The sequence below is a fragment of the Bos indicus genome, chromosome 10, assembly GCF_029378745.1.
Source record: "Bos indicus isolate NIAB-ARS_2022 breed Sahiwal x Tharparkar chromosome 10, NIAB-ARS_B.indTharparkar_mat_pri_1.0, whole genome shotgun sequence".
Lineage (NCBI taxonomy): Eukaryota > Metazoa > Chordata > Mammalia > Artiodactyla > Bovidae > Bos > Bos indicus.
The window spans coordinates 37,744,672-37,765,324 of record NC_091769.1 but is presented as its reverse complement, the minus strand read 5'-3'; the positions used below and the strand labels follow the sequence as shown (position 1 = coordinate 37,765,324).

Below are 20,653 nucleotides of genomic sequence, written 5' to 3'. Positions count from 1 at the left end.
GTAAAACTTTTACCTCATCAGTAACCTGGTTAGCCCTTATCTGAATTTCTTCTGCTGAGAGATTATCCATGGTGAATTAAAATTCTTGATAGGTGCAGAAACTGAAATGTGGATATTCTGTAAGAATAAGAACACAAAACTAAGCTTATTTGAGCAAAGAATGTGGAATTTAGGATACTTATCTGGAAACCATGATAAAATAAACCTATCTAATATCTATCTATCTACATCTTACAGGTGAAGAAATTAAGGCTGAGAGATGGTAAACAAATGCTAGTTAGTACTAGAGCTGAATGTAAAACTCAGGTTTCAGGACTTTCAGGAAAGCACTATTTCTAATAGGAAAGTGGTCCCTCTACTTTGAGAAGGAAGGCATTATTAAAAGACAAGCTTCAAGAAGCTATCAAAATGAATTCCTGGTTGTAGAATGTTCTTTGTACGCTGTTTGAATATAGAAAAGCAATAACGTGAAGAAGTCCAAGCCAGGTAGTATTCCTTTAGTAAAGTAATAATATTCAAAGTCATATGCCTACAGAACACAAGGACCATTCTAAAAATGTGCTGGTCTTCCAGGCTTCTCATCAGAGAAAATGAAATACTTTCATTATTAACAAGAAAATGATATTGCTGATACAAAGAGCTCAGAAAAGAACTAGTTTTTATTAATAGTAGACTCTCCCTTTCCAATTAGTATATGGTTTGTTATTTTAGTGAAGTCCCTAAGACTTAGTAACTAAGTACATAGTAACTTAGTAACTCATAGTAACTCAGGAAGTGACCTCATAGACATCCAAAGTGAAACATAAAACTTTTAATAGGTAAAGATTCCAAGAGTCCTGCCTTCTAATTATTAACAGTGATACACTGTGTATAGTATTCCTCTTTGAGCCCTCCCCTGTAATAGTAAGCACTGTGTGACTTATCTAGGTTGTGTTCTTTTTATTACATTTGCTAGCTTTGTAGTGAAATGTTGAAAACCAATTATATAAAAGCCTTTTGTCAACAACACATAAAAGTGTGGTTCACATTCTGGATTTATCATCAGGGGACATCTGGCAATATCTGGAGAATTTTTTGATTGTCAAGAGTTGGGGGGTAGGGAGAAGCAGTGTTACTGGAATCTAGTTGGTAGAAGTCAAGGATGCTTGCTAAACATCCTATAATGCTCCTTGGCACAAACCTCCTACAACAAAGAATTGTCTGGCCCCAAATGTCAAAGTGCTGAGGTTGAGAAATCCTGCCGCGAAGTACACTCATTGACAAGCAGAGAGGCTTGTTAACTGCGAATATACTAGACTGAACTCTTGGAGGGAAAGGATTTTGTTATGTCTTTGTACCTCTAACACCTAACAGGATCTGACAGTTGGTACTCCAGTAAATGTGTGCTGAATGAACAAATAAGTAGAAAAACAAGATGTACTCTCAAAAGTGTTTAAGTGGATCTTTAGAAACAAAGTGACATATAATAGTAGCACAAAGCCTTCAAATAAACAACAGAACCACAAATCAAAAACTGCCATAACATGTGTATGATCTAGAATAGCCTGCTGGTCACATACAGATCTTTTTAGTCACATCCATAGCTAACCAACACTTTTATTAGAACCATCTAAAAAAAAGTGATAGGAAGGCATTACATTTAGAGTTTTGTTTATAATTCTACTGTCCTTTCTAACCATTTCAAGATTTAATTTAGATTTTGAGCCTTGATTAAAGACATTAATGCTCATAAAATTATTGCTATTAAAATTATTAAACTGCCAAAGTTGCAAATTTAACCTCACATCTTATGTGCCATAGTATGACTTGTGGCTCTAGCAAAAGGTTCATATACTAAGATACATAATCAAGATATAGGGGCTTCCCAGATGGCTCAGTGGTAAACAATCTGCCTGCTAATGCAGGAGATATTGGTTAGATCCCTGATCCATGAAGATCCCACATGCTAAGGGGCAACTAAGCCTATGCGCCACAGCTTTTAAGCCTGTGCTCTAGAGCCCAGGAGCCGCAACTACTAAAGCCCATGCGTCCTGGAGTCTGTGTTCTGCAACAGGAGAAATTACTGCAATGAAAAGTCCACATACCGTGCATGGCAACCTAGAGAGCAGCCACCCACTGGTCACAACTAGAGAAAAGTCTGCAAGCAACAGTGACCCAGCACAGCCAAAAAACAAAAATAAATACAAAATTTAAAGAAAGATATAAAGGTGTTTCTTAAATTAAGAACTGATCATTCATTAGATACAAGTATAAACAGAACCACATGTTTTATTACTTTGCTCACTGTTCATGAAACTTTAGCTTTAATCACATATGTTCATGTTACACACAATTTCTCTTTTGTCAATCTTTCATAGCTGTAATTATGAAAAGAAAGGAAGCTGCTTTGTACCCCCTCATCTTTTTTGTACACTTTTCCTTTCTAGAATACCCTCCGGAGAAGGCAATGGCACCCCACTCCAGTACTCTTTGCCTCGAAAATCCCATGGATGGAGGAGCCCGATAGGCTGTAGTCCATGGGGTCGCTAAGAGTCGGACACGACTGAGCGACTTCACTTTCACTTTTCACTTTCATGCATTGGAGAAGGAAATGGCAACCCACTCCAGTGTTCTTGCCTGGAGAATTCCAGGGATGGGGGAGCCTGGTGGGCTGCCGTCTATGGGGTCGCACAGAGTCGGACACGACTGAAACAACTTAGTAGCAGTAGCAGTAGCAGAATACCCCTTTCTGCCTGCCCAGGCAGCCTTGTGCTTCCCCATTACTTCCTAGAGCCCCTACAAGGTACCTTTATAGCCAGTTCTTCCTAGGCAGGATGCTCCAAAGTTATCTGTCCCTGTCATATAAAACTCCTAAATGCTCCACAATGCAGAAAGTGATAAGAAAAACAATACACACTAATCAATTAGTACCTGGAAATGATATCCATATTAGGTTTTCCCATGTAGTACCCTATGGGTAGAAAAATATTTGGCAAGTAAGGAAGCTCAGATCTCTCAAACTGGGTAATTTTTAATTCCACTCCTAGAGGTGACTCTTGCTAATTACAAGTCAGTATTTGTTACTCTCCTAGTAAATATGAGCAAAACTCCATGTAGGTTCAAACAGAGGCTTGAATGCAAAACTGACCTCTGTCAAACTTGAAGATTCCATTGTCTTGCCTTAATTATCAAAAAGGCAGATTAAAAAAAAAAAGGCAAATATAGCTGGGAAGCAGATGTGAAGAGTCACTCCTGGCACAGCAATGGTGTCATCTTGTAGGACACACCCTTTAACTGAACTCAAAGTGCTGCCTAGTACTCTTTGGTTCCTCGCTAAGCAGATGACACACAAGACAAGAAACAGACTTCTGTAAAGTTCTCACATGTTTGGCATGCTGGTATCAGGACAGAGCTGCCTAAGACTGCTCTACTCTGGAGTTTTGAGGGTGTTGAGCACATGATTTATAGTAAACGGGAGTGAGAAAGACAAAGCAGAATTGTTAAGGGGAAGGCCCAAGAGAGACAAAGAATAATACTCCCCAGGCTTTTTTAGCCTTTACTAAACTGCTCAGACGGAGAAGGCAATGGCACCCCACTCCAGTACTTTTGCCTGGAAAATCCCATGGACGGAGGAGCCTGGTGGGCTACAGTCCATGGGGTTGCTAGAGTCGGACACGACTGAGCGACTTCACTTTCACTTTTCACTTTCATGCATTGGAGAAGGAAATGGCAACCCACTCCAGTGTTCTTGCCTGAAGAATCCCAGGGACGGGGAAGCCTGGTGGGCTGCTGTCTCTGGGGTCGCACAGAGTCGGACACGACTGAAGCGACTTAGCAGCCGCATCAGCAGCAGCAAACTGCTCAGAAGTGTCAGGCACGGTGTATGCTAGAATGAGCTACACAGCTTTACTCATATTTATTATCTCCAGAACTTTTTCTCATGAAATCGGGAAAGGCTATCCAGAATGTTAAGGAGAATTAGAGAAGAGGGAGGGGAAGGAAAATGAAACATCACTTGACACAAAGATCCCATTAAACTTACTTTTCTTAGGCATAATCTAATAGATTAAATATCTGTGTCGTTTTCCCAGTGCTCCTGGGATCTTATGCTGTTTGTGTGCCTTTGATATGAAAATGTAAGATTCTACATGGTACTTTTATACCCTATTTTCCTTATTATGGTTCATTTGGGCTTCCTACACTCCTAATTTACCTTTCTTAACTTCTTTTCTATTATAAAACCTTGGGGGAGAGGGAAGGAAGAAATGCTCACAGATCATGTACTATGTGTCTGTACTCATCTAAGTTATTCATATATGTTCATATTCATATTATCTCTGTTATACTACTTTATAGGTGGGGAAACTAAGGCTGAGTTTACATAATTTGCCTAAGGTGACTGAGTCAATAAAGACCAGATTGATTATTCAAGGCTGAATTAACTCTGAAATCAAGGTTAGTTCATGGTCTAGTAAACAGTCTTACTGCTGAATGCACTGTCCCTTAATAAGATATGAGAACTGTTGAATATAAGAAAATAAGCTAAGCACTCTACCTGATGACTCATTTCAAAATTTCAGATACTTTCTATAGTAATACCATGAAATCTTCCACAGACTCAAAGATGGTTAAACTAAATGAAGAATTAGAAAGACCAGAGTAATCATGGTTTTCAGCTGTTTTATAATAATTTTGAACCTGAAAAATATCTATACTAATTTAGAAAAAGAAAATACTAGTACTGGAAAGAAGGAATACAAAGAACAAAGGACTTAGAACTTAACAGGAGATCTAGGTCTTCATTGATAAAAATGGAGAGACAGGAAGTAATGAAGAAATAGCACCTTAAATCGATTCCTGACAAGACCAATATAAGAATGATTTTATAAGGTATTAAGTCAGTTTATACCAGAAAGCAAGGAGTTTGCATTAAGATATTCTACTAAGTTAGTTTCCTACTTTATTCCTTCTCTTAAAGTTAATCACAATGTAAATTTCTCTATGAGTTACACAGTTATTACTGTACTCTTAAGAGTTTGATAAAATTTGCAATTCTCTTTGGCATATTTTGATTAGACTTTCATGGTAACCAATGTATTTACAAGTAGAAACTTCCATTCAGAGCAGGTTAGCATAGTGGTGAGTAGCAGGAGCTCCAGCAGCCAAATTCTGATCCCAAAATATATTTGCTGTGTGACCTTGGGCAAGCTACCTGTCCCCACTAAAGCTCAGTTTCAGCATTTATAAAATAGGTAACAGATCTTTCAGACCTATTGAACAGATGTAAGGCTTTTTTGGTAAAGACTAAAGAAAATGATCCGGGGACTTCCCTGTTGCTCCAGTGGTTAAGATTTCACCCTGCAATGTAGGAGACATGGGTTTGATCCCTGGTTGGGGAACTAAAATCCCACATGCCATGGAGCAACTACTGAGTCCAAGCACTCTGGAGCCCATCGGCCATAATTAGAGAAGTCTGGGTGCTGCAATTAAGACCTGACACAGCCAAATAAATTAAAAAAAGAAGCTATTTAAATAAAAGTCTGCAGGATTTTCCTTAAAATAATTCGAAAGTAAGGAGATGAGTGGGAGTTTATAGAAGATGTAAGAATGGCCATGATCACTGAAGCTGGGTGAATAATACATGGAGGGTCATTATGTTGCTTTCTTAACTTTTTATTAGGAAAAAAATTTTTAAATATACAAAAAAACTTGTAAATGACAGCTAACTTTTTAATCATCTTTATTCATCATTTTGAAAGTCTAGATAGTGGGTAGGGGATTGAGAGGACTCTAACTACAATGGTTGACACTTATAAAGCATTATACATACATTATTCTAGAAACAAAAAATATATATGAATATACATACACACATTCATTTAATCGTTACAACACTTAGTCCATTAAGGCTGCAATAACAAAATACCAGACTGGGTATTTTATAAGTTCTTGTGAGGACCCTCTTTATGGTTTAAAGCTGGAGCATCCTCACATGGTGGGAGGAGCTAGCAACTTGGGAGTCATTTTTACAAGACACGCATCCTACTAATGAGAGTTCCACCCTCATGGTTTAAGCACCAACCAAATGCCCTATCTACTAACACCATCACATCCTGCAATTTGGATTTTAAACATAAGAATTTTGGAGGGGAGGACACACAAATATTAAGACCACAGCAAACACTATTTAATCCCACATTTTACATATGTACAAACTAAGGAACAGTGAGGTTAAGCAACTTTTGCAAGGTCACACAGTAGAGCAAGGATGAAACCTAGGCAGACTGCTCCAGAGCATGTGTTTTCAATTACTATTAAGCATATTACATGGAGAATAGAGAGCCATATTATTAAGTCAATCAACTCTATAGCCAGAAAGAATCTCTGCCCCAAGAAAAGTACAGTTGACCCTTTAACAATGCAGGGGCTAGGTTAGTACTGTAGTAGGAATTCATTGGAGGAAAAAAAAAATCTAAGTATAACTGTACACACCCAGTTTAAACTCACCTTGTTCAAGGAGCAACCAGTATATACATGAAGTCCCTGTGAGACAGGAAAGGGCCAGGGCACAACCTTTAAAAGAATGATAGCCACTGAAGACATAAACTGGTTAGAACCAACTAGGTTCAAGATGGTGGATAACTGACTTCTAGGCCTTGAGCCTCAGTATACACTCCTTACAATATCAATATATCTGCAAGCTAAATGACACACCCATTGGCACCATAACAGTTCCAAGGCTGACCATAAATGGCCAAAAAGTGGATGGTGACCCAATTCCTGGAAATCCCCAACCGTTTTATAAAAGAGTTGGAATAATCCTCCCACTCAGCCTATAAAACTGCAAACCCCTATAAAAACTGACAACTCCCCTGTGCCCAGGGGCCTCTCATTCTGTATATGAATGGGCCACATTCTGTCTGTGGAGTGTGTATTTCCCTGAATAAAACTTTTTTCACTTTACCATGGCTTGCCCTTGAATTCTTTCCAGTGTGAAGTCAAGAACCCACAATAGGTGGCCATCCCAGGAACTTGCCTAAGACCTGGGATGTGAAAATCCTCTCATGCCCCACTTTCTTTCCTGCAATACCTGCCATCTGTTTTTCAAGTTGCAAAGCTTAACTTCAGTATTAGACTACATTTTAGAGCAATGTTTTCCAGCATTGGCTACACATTATAATCACCTGATGAGCCTTTATAAATTTGGAGGCCAAAGCTGCTGCTCACATGAATTAAATCAGAATCTCTGGGGGTGGGAACCAGGTATCAGTAGGTTTTAAAGTTCCCCAGGTGATTCCAAGGTGCAGCCAAGGTTGAAAACCACTGTTTAAGATAAAAGTTTTTGCTTTTTGATGTACAAATAAGTACTAATGGATGATATTCTACCCTGTTACAATTCTGGTACCTAATGGAGGAAAAACATTACTAGCTAGCACTTAACGACCCAAGACAAGAACGACTTAGGCTTCAAAAAGTTAAACACAGAATTACCGTATGATCCAGCAATTTTATTCCTACATGTTAGAAAGAAATGAAAATACTGTCCACAGAAAAACTGGTATAGCAATGTTCAAAGCAGCACCATTTGTAATAGCCAAAACGTAGGGAAAAAAAACGAGAGGGGGATAAAGATGGCAGAGTAGGAGGACACTGAGCTCACCTCCCCCCACCCCAAAATACATCTACATGTGCAACAATTCTCAAGGAAAATTGCTGGAAATCCCTATGCAACCAAAGCTACAAGAGAGATCTCCATTTAACAGGGAAGGATGGAAAAAGGCATCAGGTTGGAATCTACATCCTGGGAAGGATCCAGAAGAAAGAGAAGGTCTGCAGGGGCGGACTCTCACCATGGGAAATGGGCAGGTCAAGAAACAATGTGGGCATCTCAGACCTGTGCACAAAGGAGACAAGCTCTACTGGCTGCAGGGAGAACCAACATGACAGAATGAAGAGCTGGAGAAGCCTAGACTCTACTCAGAGGAGTGCACGTGTACTGGCTTGCCAACAATCAGGGTGAACAGAGTCTTGCATGGTATCATCTGCTGCTGCTGCTGCTAAGTCGCTTCAGATCCTGAGTTCAAAAGGCAGCAATAAAAATGCTAATGAATTAAGAAAGATTATCAGTAGAAATGCAGGGCTTAGGAGGCTCAAAGATCATCTGGAAGATCCCCTAGAGAAGGAAATGTCAACCCACTCCGGTATTCTTACCTGGGAAATTGCATAGACAGAGGAGCCTGGCAGGATACAGTCCATGGGGTTGCAAAAGAGTTGGACATGACTTGCAACTACACAACAACAACAATCAATCAACAGAAACACAGGTCACTGTTACAAAGATCTAGAAAATATAAAGATGAACCAGTCAAATAGATAATTCAACTGCTGAGATAAAAGCAATCTAGAAGCAATGAATAGCTGACTAAAGGACACAAAAACAAACAAGTGATCTAGAAGATAAAATAATGGAAATCACCCAGTCAGAACAACAAAAAGACAAATGACAAGAAAAAAAGAAAGCAACATACAAGATCTACGGAAAATAGAAAAATGTGCCAACCTATGAATAACAGAGGATTCAAAAGGAGGAGAGAAGTAGACCAAAAATGTTTAAAGAAGTTATGGCTAAAATCTTCCCAAACCTAAAGGAAACAGACATTCAGGAACAGAAGCACAGAGGGTTTCAAACAAGATGAATTGAAACAGACCCACACCAAGATATATCATAATTAAAATGGTAAAAGTAAAAGAGAATTTTAAAGGAAAAAGAAACATAAGGAAAGTCCCATAAGGGTATCAGCTGATTTCTCTGCAGAAACTCTGCAGGCCAAAAGGGAGTGGCATGATATATTTCAAAGTGCTGAAAGGGAAGAGCCTGCAACCTAGAATACTCTACCTAGTAAGATTATCATGTAGAACACAAGAGTTAAAGAATTTCTCAGACAAGCAAAAATTAAAAGGATTCAGCAATACCAAACTTACCCTCAAAGAAGGGAAAAGATAAAATTATCACTATTGGCAGATGATATGAGTGCCAAAGAATTGATGCTTTCAAACTGTGGGGCTGGAGAAGACTTGAGAGTCCCTTGGACTGCAAGGAGATCAAACCAGTCAGTCCTAAAGGAAATCAACCCTGAATATTCATTGGAAGGACTGATGTTATAGACTCAATAATTTGGCCACTTGATGCAAAGAGCTGACTCACTGGAAAAGACCCTGATGCTGGGAAAGATTGAGGGCAGGAGGAGATGGTGTGACAGAGGATGAGATGGTTGGATGGCATAACCAGTGGACATGAGTTTGAGCAAACTCTGGAAGATAGTGAAGGACAGAGAAGGCTGGTGTGCCGCAGTCCATGGGGTCACAAAGATTTGGACACGACTTAGCAACTGAACAACAGTGACGGATATCTATACAGAGAACCCTTACTCCTTGTGTGTGCTGTCATGGCCAACTCTTTGCAGCCCCGTGGGCTGTGATCTGCCAGCCTCCTCTGTCCATGGAATTTTCTAAGCAAGAATACTGGAGTGGGTTGCCACTTCCTTCTCCAAGACAAACCTTCAGATCAGATCAGTCGCTCAGTCGTGTCCGACCCTTTGCGACCCCATGAACCACAGCACGCCAGGCCCCCCAGTCCATCACCAACTCCCGGAGTTCACTCAGACTCACATCCATCGAGTCAGTGATGCCATCCAGCCATCTCATCCTCTGTCGTCCCCTTCTCCTCCTGCCCCCAATCCCTCCCAGCATCAGAGTCTTTTCCAATGAGTCAACTCTTCGCATGAGGTGGCCAAAGTACTGGAGTTTCAGCTTGAGCATCATTCCTTCCAAAGAAATCCCAAGGCTGATCTCCTTTAGAATGGACTGGTTGGATCTCCTTGCAGTCCAAGGGACTCTCAAGAGTCTTCTCCAACACCACAGTTCAAAAGCATCAATTCTTCGGTGCTCAGCCTTCTTCACAGTCCAACTCTCACATCCATACATGCACCAGAACTAATAAATGAATTCAGAAAGGCAGCAGGATACAAGATTAATAGAGAGATCTGTTGAATTTCTTTATACTAATAATGAAATATCAGAGAGAGAAAGAAATAAAAAAATTTCCATTTAAAATCATATCAAAAGGGAATTCCCCTGGTTGTCCAATGGTTAGGACTCTGTGCTCTCACTGCTGAGGCCCTGGGTTCAATCTCTGTTTGGGGAACCAAGATCCCACACACTGCAGGGTGTGGCCAAAACAATCAATATCCCTAATTATTAGAGAAATGTAAATCAAAATCACAATGAGGTGTCACCTCACACCATTCAGAATGGCCATCATCAAACAGTTTATAAATAATAAATGTGAGAGAAAGTGTGGAGAAAAGGGAACCCTCCTACACTGTTGCTGCAGCCACCATGGAAAATAGTATGGAGGGTCCTGAAAAAAATAATGCTACCATACGACCCAGCAATCCCAGTTCCTAGGTATGTATCTGGAAAAAATGAAAACTAATTCAAAAAGATACCTGCACCCCAATTTCACAGCAGCACTATTTACAATAGCCAAGACATGGAAACAACCCAAGTGTCCACTAACAGATGAGTACTTCAAGAAGATGTGGTATATACATATATCATGAAACATTACTCAGCTATAAAAAAGAATGAAATATTGCTATTTGCAGCAACATGGGTGGACCTAGAGATCATGCTTAATGAAATGACAAATGAGCAAGACAAATACTATATGATATCACTTATATGTGGAATCTAAAAAATAATACAAATGAATTTACATACAAAATAGAAACAGACTCACAGACACAGAAAACAAACTTATGGTTACCAAAGGGGAAGGAGGAGGGACGGACAGTTAGGAGTAAGGGATTAACAGGTACGAACTACTATACATGAACTAGATAAAACAACCAGGATTTACTGTATAGCATAGGGAATTATAATCTTGCAATAACCTATAGTGGAATATAATCTAAAAAAAGAAATAACTGAATCACTATGCTGTATACCCAAAACTAACACAGTATTATAAATCAACTATACTTCAATTCCTGGAGGAGGAAATGGCAACCCACTCCAGTATTCTCACTTGGAGAATCCCATGGATAGGGGAGCCTGGCAGGCAACAGTCCACGTGGTCGCAAAGAGTCGGACACGACTTAGCAACTACACACATACTTCAATTAAAAAAAGAAAAGGCAGGGAAAAACTCAAATGTCCACAATGGAGTATCATTCAGCCACAGAAAGGAATGTTACATGCTATAACATGTTGTTCTTGTTCAGTTGCCAAGTAGCGTATGACTCTGCAATCTTATGGACTACAGCACACCATGCTTCCTTGTTCCCCACCATCTTCTGGAGCTTGCCCAAGTTCATGTCCATTGAATCAGTGATGACACCCAACCATCTCATCCCTTGTCACCCTTTCTCCTTCTGTTTTCAATCTTTCCCAGCATCAGGGTCTTTTCCAATGAGTCAGCTCTTTGCATCAGGTGGCCAAAGTTATCTCCTTGCAGTCCATGGGACTCTGAAGAGTCTTCTCCAGCACCACAGTTCAAAAGCATCAATTCTTCAGCGTTCTGCCTTCTTTTATGGTCCAGCTCTCACATCCATACATGGCTCCTGGGAAGACCACAGCCTTGACTATAAGGACCTTTGTCGGCAAAAGTGATGTCTCTGCTTTTGTCACTGTCTAGGTTTGTTATGGCTTTCCTGCCAAGAAGCGACCGTCTTCTAATTTCATGACTGCACCCACCATCTGCAGTGATTTCAAAGCCCAACAAGAGGAAACCTGTCACTGCTTCCATCTTTTCCTCTTCCATCTGACATGAAGTGATGGGACTGGATGCTATGATCTTAGTTTTTTTAATACTGAGTTTTAACTGGCTTTTTCACTCTCTTCTTTCACCCTCATCAACAGGCTCTTTAGTTCCTCTTCACTTTCTGCCATTAAAGTGGTATCATCCACATATCTGAGGTTGTTGATATTTCTCCCAGCCATTTTGATTGATTCCAGTTTGTAATTCATCCAGTCCAGCATTTTGTATTACGTGTTCTAAGTATAAGTTAAATAAACAGGATGACAATAAACAGCCTTGTCATACTCCTTTCTCAATCTTGAACCAGTCAGTTGTTCCATACAAGGTTCTAACTGTTGTTCTAACTGTTGTTCTAACTGTTGTTCTTGACTCACATACAGGTTTCTCAGGACACAGGTTAAGATGGTCTGGTATTCCCATCTCTTTAATCCCATCTCTTTAAGAGTTTCCACATCACTGCCTTGTCATGGCAAAGGAGCTCAAGGAAGCTAGGAGCTGTACTGTGCAGGGCCACTCAAGACAGATGGGTCATAGTGTAGGGTTCTGAGAAAATGTGATCCACTAGAGGAGGGAATGGCAAACCACTCTAGTATACTTGCCATGAGAACCCTGTGAACTGTATAAAAAGGCTATAACATGTATGAGCCTCAAAAGCCTAATTCTTACTGAACAAAGCCAGATACAAAAGGCCCCATATTGTATAATGCCATTTATATAAAATGTCCAAAATAGATAAATCCATAAAGGCAGAAAGTAGATTAGTTGTTGCCAGGGTAGGGGGAGGTGGGACTGACTATCAATAGGTATGGGGCTGTTTGCAGGTAATGGAAATGTTCTGGAATTAGTGGTGATGGTTCCAGTCATATGAATATGCTAAAAGCTCCTAAATGGTATACTTTAAAATGGTGAATTTTATATGAATAATATCTTAAATTACAAAAAAAAAAACTGAAAAAGTCTTAAGAGTAGAGAAAGACTATGAGAAAGAATAGACTAATAAAAGAAAAAAGTTTGAGTAGGAATTAAAAGGAAGACAGGAAGGAAAACATTAATTTTGTAGCTTTTACTATGCGAAACAAACTATTCTCTGCCACAGTGTAAAATCTAAGTTAGAGATTTAGTTAAAATAATATATGATAGCAGCTAGAGAGTAGGCACCACTGAAATAAAAAGTATATTTTATATTAAATGGATCACCTTTCTTTTCAAGTAAGAAAAATGGTTGGAAAATGGCAGAACAACCATGTTAAGAAATACATCTTATAGCTTTCTTCATTAACTTCTTCCAATTTCTTGGAATTCTGAAAACATGTATTTCTGTATTTTTAAAAGAAAAAAAACTTCAAATTTTACTTCTTGTAATAAGAGAAAATTACTTTAAAACTGGTATTCCTGGCTATTATTAATAACTGTGTAATAGAAAGCGAAATTTAAATAAGACAACAACCAATGCATTATTTACATGCTAGTATATTTGAAAACGCTGATTTTCTGGAAAGACTTAAAATGGTCATTACAAAAGGTTAAACACTATTATTTCTATCAATAAGTCTTAATGCTACATTAAAAATATGTATAGTTTAATATCAACAACCTTAGATATGCAGATGAACCACTCTAATGGCAGAAAGTGAAGAGGAACTAAAGAGACTCTAAATGAAAGTGGAAAAGGAGAGTCAAAAAGCTGGCTTAAAACTCAACATTAAAAAAACCAAGATCGTGACATCTGCTCCCATCACTTCATGAAAAATAGAAGGCAGAAAAGTGGAAGCAGTGATGGATTTTGCATTCAGATGATCTGGCCATTTCAATTCTTACTCCTATACAATTAAAGTTTAACTTGAATACTATTTTAGAAGATAAAATGCTGATTAAAAAATCAAAATTCTCAAAGGATAATGAAATATATACAAGAAAAATTAAAATATCCCTCTTCTCTGGCCTTTTCTCATTTTTATCAATTTAGAAGAAAATCACAGATAAGACAAAAATACCTTAGTGTCAATATTATTTATAATGTTAAAAAATTCAAAGAGGTCTATATAACCAATGGTAAGAGATCTGATTGAAAAAGTACGGTATAACTACATGATGGAATGTCATTCAGCTATCAAAAATTATTTTTGAAGCTGTGATATTCTTCCATGTTTAATTTTAATAAAGTATATACACATGGTTTGAGATATCAAATAGCTCTACAGCAGTAATAAATAGCAGTTCACCTGCCCTCCCTCTTCCCCCAAACCAATTCCTGCTCCCAAGACCCCAGAGAAAAATTTTCAACAGTATTAGTCATTTTAGCATTTAACTCCCAATCTCTAAATCATGCTTATGGTGTTATTTCTTGATATTTGTCAATTTTGGGTATCATTCACTGACTTTCTACGATAATGATATTTAACTCTTCTATCTTCCCATCTCCTCCTACTGTTCATGTATATCTTCACATTATAGACTGGCTGGCTCATTAAATTCTTGACTGGAAATCAGAAGTCTTAAGCAGTGAAGAAATTTGTTCAACTTTGTCCCACTCACACATTCAGTTCAGTTCAGTTCAGTCACTCAGTTGTGTTCAACTCTTTGCGACCCCATGAACCACAGCATGCCAGCCCTCCCTGTCCATCACCAACTCCCGAAGTCCACCCAAACCCATGTCCACTGTGTTGGTGATGCCATCCAACAATCTCATTCTCTGTCGTCCCCTTCTCCTCCTGCCCTCAATCTTTCCCCGCATCAAGGTCTTTTCCAATGAGTCAGCTCTTCGCATGAGCTGGCCAAAGTATTGGAGTTTCAGCTTCAACATCAGTCCCTCCAATGAACACCCACGACTGATCTTCTTTAGGATGGACTGCTTGGATCTGCTTGCAGTCCAAGGGACTCTAAGGAGTCTTCTCCAACACCACAGTTCAAAAGCATCAATTCTTCGGCGCTCAGCTTTCTTCACAGTCCAATTCTCACATCCATATATGACTACTGGAAAAAACATAGCCTCGACCAGATGGACCTTTGTTGGCAAAGTAATGTCTCTGCTTTTGAATATGCTATCTAGGTTGGTCACAACTTTCCTTCCAAGGAGTAAGCATCTTTTAATTTCATGGCTGCAATCACCATCTGCAGTGATTTTTGTAGCCCAGAAAAAGTCAGCCACTGTTTCCACTGTTTCCCCATCTATTGGGACCGGATGCCATGATCTTAGTTTTCTGAATGTTGAGCTTTAAGCCAGCTTTTCACTCTCCTTTTTCACTTTCATCAAGAGGCTCTTTAGTTCTTCTTCACTTTCTGCCATAAGGGTGGTGTCATCTGCATATCTGAAGTTATTGATATTTCTCCCGGCAATCTTCATTCCAGCTCGTGCTTCCTCCAGCCCAGCATTTCTCATGATGTACTCTGCATATAAGTTAAATAAGCAGGGTGACAATATACAGCCTCGACGTACTCCTTTTCCTATTTGGAACCAGTCTGTTGTTCCATGTCCAGTTCTAACTGTTGCTTCCTGACCTGTATACAGGTTTCTCAAGAGGCAGGTCAGGTGGTCTGGTATTCCCGTCTCTTTCAGAATTTTCCACAGTTTATTGTGATCCACACAGTCAAAGGCTTTGGCATAGTCAATAAAGCAGAAATAGATGTTTTTCTGGAACTCTCTTGCTTTTTCCATGATCCAGCGGATGTTGGCAATTTGATCTCTGGTTCCTCTGCCTTTTCTAAAACCAGCTTGAACATCAGGAAGTTCACGGTTCACGTATTGCTGAAGCCTGGCTTGGAGAATTTTGAGCATTACTTTACTAGTGTGTGAGATGAGTGCAATTGTGTGGTAGTTTGAGCATTCTTTGGCATTACCTTTCTTTGGGACTGGAATGAAAACTGACCTTTTCCAGTCCTGTGGCCACTGCTGAGTTTTCCAAATTTGCTGACATATTGAGTGCAGCACTTTCACAGCATCATTTTTTAGAGTTTGAAATAGCTCAACTGGAATTCCATCACCTCCACTAGCTTTGTTTGTAGTGATGCTTGCTAAGGCTCACCTGACTTTGCATTCCAGGATGTCTGGCTCTAGGTGAGTGTGAGTGATCACACCTTCATGATTATCTGTGTTGTGAAGATCTTTTTTGTACAGCTCTTCTGTGTATTCTTGCCACTTCTTCTTAATATCTTCTGCTTCTGTTAGGTCCCTACCATTTCTGTCCTTTATTGAGCCCATCTTTGCATGAAATGTTGCCTTGGTATCTCTGATTTTCTTGAAGAGATCTGTAGTCTTTCCCATTCTATTGTTTTCCTCTATTTCTTTGCATTGATCGCTGAGGAAGGCTTTCTTATCTCTCCTTGCTATTCTTCGGAACTCTGCATTCAAATGGGTATATCTTTCCTTTTCTCCTTTGCTTTTTGCTTCTCTTCTTTTTACAGCTATTTGTAAGGCCTCCTCAGACAGCCATTTTGCTTTTTTGCATTTCTTTTTCTTGGGGATGGTCTTGATCCCTGTCTCCTGTACAATGTCATGAACCTCCGTCCATAGTTCATCAGGCACTCTGTCTATCAGATCTAGTCCCTTAAATCTATTTCTCACTTCCACTCACACATAGATGACCATAAAACCTTTCCTTCCAATAATGCTTTTTATTAATCCCAAAGAATCCACGGTTCCACAGAACACCAACTGGAAAATATAAGCCTACAGAAATTTTATGCTTAATTAACCAATTATATGTGCATAAAATTTCTTTTTAATTCTCATCTCAGAGAACTATCTCTAAAGGGAAATAAACCTCAGAGATCACCTAGTCTAACTTTTTTATGCTATGAGAATAAAGTATAATTCTTAGGCTCTCTCTATATTACACAATCTTTACTGGAGAAGTGGCGGGGGTGGGGGTATACTTTTTGGAACAGACTTGATGGCAGCTGGGAAAGAAAAGGCAGAGGAGTGTGGTCATAAGATGGCAAGAGGGAACAGAGTCCAGCTGAAAAGGGAAACTGTAGGCCAGGGCTGTCAGAAGGGAATAGGTAAAAAGTACCATGTAGCTATGGTGACCTCCCCAAGAGAACTGAAAACTCTTGCAGAGCAAGGAGGAGTCAGCAGCCTACCTAGTCCTTTCCTACCAGCAGAAAGGAACCGTGGTCCTAGAACACGTCTCTCTCAATACATACCACAAGCATTTTTCAAGCATCTGTTGTCAAGTAAAGGAACATATCTGATGTTAAGAAAATTACCTTTGTTTCTTTTGCAATGTGTATTTTATGCTACACTGTAGTTAGGATCGGAGAAGGCAATGGCACCCCAGTCCAGTACTCTTGCCTGGGAAATCCCATGGATGGAGGAGCCTGGTAGGCTGCAGACCTACCAGGTCTACTAAGAGTCAGATACGACTGAGCGACTTCACTTTCGCTTTTCACTTTCATGCATTGGAGAAGGAAATGGCAACCCACTCCAGTGTTCTTGCCTGGAGAATCCCAGGGACAGGGGAGCCTGGTGGGCTGCTGTCTATGGGGTCACACAGAGTCGGACATGACTGAAGTGACTCAGCAGCAGCAGCAGTTAGGATATGGAAAATAAAGCATTCTTCTCTATTGCCTCCAAATATACACAGTTTTCCATTTCACTTCAGTTTTCTAGTTGTTTTATGCACATAAATTCTACCTCTCAATAGGACTATAGTCTTCCTAGACTGAGGCGAAGACCATCTGAAATGCTGTCAAGGCCTAGTTGGGTTGAATATGATTTCAGCTATAATTCTCCAGTGACTAAACTTGCTACTCCCAGATAACGTGAGATACTTTAAATACTGTGTTGAATGAGCATAATGTAGTGGTTCATAACACAGACTCTGATGTCAGATAGACCCTGAATTCCTTCTAGCTCTGGTACCCAGGCAATTTACTTAACCTATTCAAGTCTCAGTTTCCTCATTCATCAGGATAACAGTTCTACCAAGAGGGTTGTTTCAGAAATAAAGTTATTAATAGTTAAGCTACATAACATGCTTAGCACAGAGTAAAGACTCATGAAATAACAATTACTAATGAATTTACCCATTTTCACTCATGATATTTGTTATATCCTCCATGGCATCTGACTCCTGGTATCAGAATTTTTGAGAAGCTAATCAGAAAGCTCCCAGGCAAACTTAGAATCAGAGCCATAATACTTGGATGGTTGTAGTGAATATTTCATTCAGGCTGTTGGAAGCCTTGCCAATCATCCCTACCTCACATGTGGTATCTCATGTCATGAATTATTAGGTGTCTAGGATGGCACCTAACAAAGTAAAAGTATATGCACAATATGGGCTTCCTAGGTGGCACAGTGATAAACAATCTTCCTGCCAATGCAGGAGATGCAGGAAACGTGGGTTCGATCCCTGGGTGGAGAAGATCCCTTGGAAGAGGAACTAGCAACCCACTCCAGCATTCTTGCTTGGAGAATTCCATGGACAGAGGAGTCTGGTGGGCTGCAGTCCATGGGGTTGCAAAAGAGTTGGACATGATGGAGCATGCGTGTGTGTGTGCACACGTACACACACACACACTACACTTAAGCAGCTCTTTTTTTTTAAAGACTCCTAAAGATGAAAAATAGAGGATAAATAGAATAGAAAAAAAAGGATTACAGAGAATGAAGCAGAAGTTCAGATATGAACCATCACTTACTGAATAAAAGAATTTGGTTTTTCTTTAGATTTCATTCTTAAATTCTCTTTTTAACAAGGAACATTAGAAGTGCTGACACACAAGGAAGGAAGAAAATAAGGAAAAATGTTCACATGTATACTCACATGGTATTCCGATGTACACACTGGAATACCATGTGAGTACAAGTACAGGCACATGGTATTCCAAAATACTAGAAACATCCTAGAGAGGCCAAAAAGAATCCATGCTCTGATTAGGAAATTTAATTCTTCCTGAAAGCACTTAGATGAGACGAGTTATTTAATGTTAGGTTCCTCCTTTCACTTCCTCTCTCAAGTCTCCTTTCTACTTCCTCCTACAGGAACAACTTTATTCTTATACCAAGCCCTCCCCGCTCCCCACTGCCAAAAGAAACACTATGCAAATATAAGAAGTACACCTCTGAATCATATCTATTAAATATCTTGGTTTCAAAGACCACTGAAGCACATGATTCAAGACAGAAATAATACTGCTGAAGGAGAAAGTACCACTAAAACGACTAATCAAAATGATCAAAATTACACTTCAGCTTTACAGAAACATCTATTATAACTTAATTGCTTGATGTACAACACCAAGTTTTCAAGTCCTGCTCAACCTTGGCATTTCCACAATTATACTCTAAGTAACCAGGATATAATCCTGGGAAGGAAGATCTAGATGTGATTGTAATCAAGTACTGTCTAAAAGAAAGGCTGTGAGAACAGAAATGGGATGATTTATAAGAAAGATAAGGAGGCTCAAGAATGTAGCACTCACTCGCTGGGGAACAGAAAGACACAATTTGGCAGACATACCTACGGTATCTACCAGGGAAATACCAAGTGTGAGGTGGGGATGATTGGCAAGGCTTTATCCTGCTTGAGTGAAACATTCACCTAAGCCATCCAAGTACTTTGGCCCTGGTTCCAAGTTCACTTAGATCCTTTTTGGTAAGCTTCTCAAATATTCTGATATGAGGAGTCAGATGCCACAGGTAGAAAACATAAGCATTCAAATCCCCAGAAAGGAATACTCCCCCACAGCAGACTGAATGGCATTCTTGTTTATACAAAAAGCAATACAGTATAGTGATTAAGTGCCCAGTATTTGGAGGCACAATGGTTTCAAATGGTGACTACGGCTTGCTCAACTTCTCTGTGCTTGTTTTCTCACTAATTACTTCAAGTGTGGTGGTAAGGACTAAGTTAACTTATACAAAGAATTTAAAACCTTGCTAGAATGTAGTGCTCAGTAAAAGTATACTTTTTCATAATAATTATGAAACGTCTCAAGATAAAGCACAATCAACTCTAAAACAAAAATTGTGATCTTAGACTATTGAAGAAGCGCCACAGGGAATTCCCTGGCAGTCCAGTAGTAAGGATTCGGTGCTTTCACTGCCAGGGCCTGGGTTCAGTCCCTGGTCAGGGAACTAAAATTCCACAAGCTGCACAGCATGGTCAAAAAAAAAAAAAGTGCCACAATACAGACATGCAGGAATAAAACATGTATGTATGTGTGTGCATGTGTACAGAGTGGCGAGGGTGGCTTTAACAGGCAGACAGGACATAGTTTGTGAAGGGCTTATCTACTATACCAAGAAATTTGGATTTTCTTTTTCTTTTTAAAACTATTTATTTGGCTGCTCTGGGTCTTCGTTGTGGCATGCAGGGTCTTTCAGTTGCAGCAATCAAACTCTTAGTTGCAGCATGTGGGATCTAGTTCCCTGATCAGGGATCAAACCTGGGCCCCCTGCATTGAAAATATGGAGTATTAGCCACTGGACCACCAGAGAAGTCCCTGAATTTTATTTTAAAAGCATCAAGTTCAGTTCAGTCACTCAGTCGTGTCCGACTCTTTGCGACCCCATGAACTGCAGCAACGCCAGGCCTCCCTGTCCATCACCAACTCCCGAAGTCCACCCAAACCCATGTCCATTGAGTCAGTGATGCCATCCAGCCATCTCATCCTCTGTCCCCTTCACCTCCTGCCCTCAATCTTTCCCAGCATCAGGGTGTTTTCAAATGAGTCAGGTCTTCACATCAGGTGGCCAAAGTATTGGGAGTTTCAGCTTCAACATCAGTCCCTCCAATGAACACCCAGGACTGGTCTCCTTTAGGATGGACTGCTTGGATCTCCTTGCAGTCCAAGGGACTCTAAGAGTCTTCTCCAACACCATAGTTCAAAAGCATCAATTCTTCGGCG

At 39.7% G+C, this 20,653-nt stretch overlaps 1 protein-coding gene across 5 annotated transcripts in view; it reads right to left on the bottom strand.

Annotated features, from left to right (window-relative positions):
* SNAP23 (synaptosome associated protein 23) overlaps nucleotides 1-20,653 on the bottom strand; it is a 40,739-nt gene that overhangs the window by 16,583 nt on the left and 3,503 nt on the right. For 2 of the 5 annotated variants that reach the window (XM_070797352.1, XM_070797356.1), the window contains exons 2-3: nucleotides 6,487-6,552; nucleotides 14-117 (exon numbers count right to left, since the gene is read on the bottom strand). In XM_070797352.1, the coding sequence (XP_070653453.1) occupies nucleotides 14-70 (57 nt within the window). In that variant the 5' untranslated portion in view covers nucleotides 71-117; nucleotides 6,487-6,552. The remainder of the gene's footprint in view (nucleotides 1-13; nucleotides 118-6,486; nucleotides 6,553-20,653) is intronic. The other 3 variants (XM_070797354.1, XM_070797355.1, XM_070797353.1) reach the window with 2 other exon arrangements.